The sequence below is a fragment of the Otolemur garnettii genome, unplaced genomic scaffold (assembly GCF_000181295.1).
Source record: "Otolemur garnettii isolate 467f Iridium unplaced genomic scaffold, OtoGar3 scaffold00110, whole genome shotgun sequence".
NCBI classification, from domain to species: Eukaryota; Metazoa; Chordata; class Mammalia; order Primates; family Galagidae; genus Otolemur; species Otolemur garnettii.
Genome location: NW_003852505.1, coordinates 7,032,182 through 7,033,249, shown reverse-complemented (window position 1 = coordinate 7,033,249; position 1,068 = coordinate 7,032,182). Strand labels below are relative to the sequence as shown.

Genomic DNA, 1,068 nt, shown 5'->3' with positions numbered 1-1,068 from the left:
CTGGGGATTCGAACCCGCCACCTTAGGTGTACGTGGCTGGCGCCTTAGCCTGTTGAGCTATAGGCACCGAGCCTGAAGATTTTTTTTGTATGATTAATGTGGCTTATGTTTCTCTTTGTTTTCTAAAAGTAGCCTAAGATTTAGTTACCAGTGAGTTTTACCCGGGTAAAACTAAGGTTAATTTAGTCCATATTTGAAGTTAAAATAATATTTAATGCTTTTATTGTTAGCAATAAAATAATTTCTGACTGTAGCTATACTTAGGGTATATTCTTAGTGATGAAAATTGTGGTATTTTATTGTTCCTTGATATTAACAATATCCTTTTCTTGTGTTACTGGTTTTCCCTATGTAACTAACATTAGGGTTTATATATGAACCACTGTTATTTTCTACTCTAAAAGATACACAATGAGGTAAACTTGCAACAACTATTCTTATGATTATTATAAGTTAGAGATCAGAAAATTCAATGAGACGAATACTTTGTGAAAGATTAGTTGCAATTAATTTCATCCCCTTAATGATATTTGTCTGATTTCAGTTATAAGCAGCAAAAATTCAATTTGTTAAGAGAAGAGAATGAAGGCTATGCCAAGCTGATTGCTGAATTGGGTCAAGATTTATCTGGCAATATCACTAGTGATTTAATCTTAGAAAATATCAAATCTTTAATAGGTAAGATATGTCTGTATACTATCTATTATTAAGATAAGTTTTTTTAACTATTAGAGAATATCCATAAAGACAAAGTGAGTGTATTCCATATAATTTTTTTCAGTTAAGAAATGAGAGAAGTTACTGGTTTGTACCTTTAGTATTTTATTAGTAATTCTAAAATTTAACATATTTATGAGAAATCTATTTGTTACTGTTAACTGTGTGTTTATATTAGGTCTTCCTCTCTCTACTGTTTCTGTAATTTTTAACTGTTTAATTTTAAGTGTGTTTTAATTATTTTATAAAAGGAAGAAAAGCAAATATGAAAACTTTATTACAGTAAACTTTCAGTGAGCTTTTGAAACCTCTAGATATATAATTGTTTTAAACTTGATTTTTTTTTTTTTT

At 28.7% G+C, this 1,068-nt stretch overlaps 1 protein-coding gene across 6 annotated transcripts in view; it reads left to right on the top strand.

The window, feature by feature from the left end:
* The window catches only part of THOC2 (THO complex 2), a 128,522-nt gene that overhangs the window by 41,463 nt on the left and 85,991 nt on the right, over window positions 1-1,068 (top strand). For all 6 annotated transcript variants that reach the window (XM_023517396.1, XM_023517397.1, XM_012809661.2 and 3 more), the window contains one exon: window positions 545-678. In XM_023517396.1, the coding sequence (XP_023373164.1) occupies window positions 545-678 (134 nt within the window). The remainder of the gene's footprint in view (window positions 1-544; window positions 679-1,068) is intronic.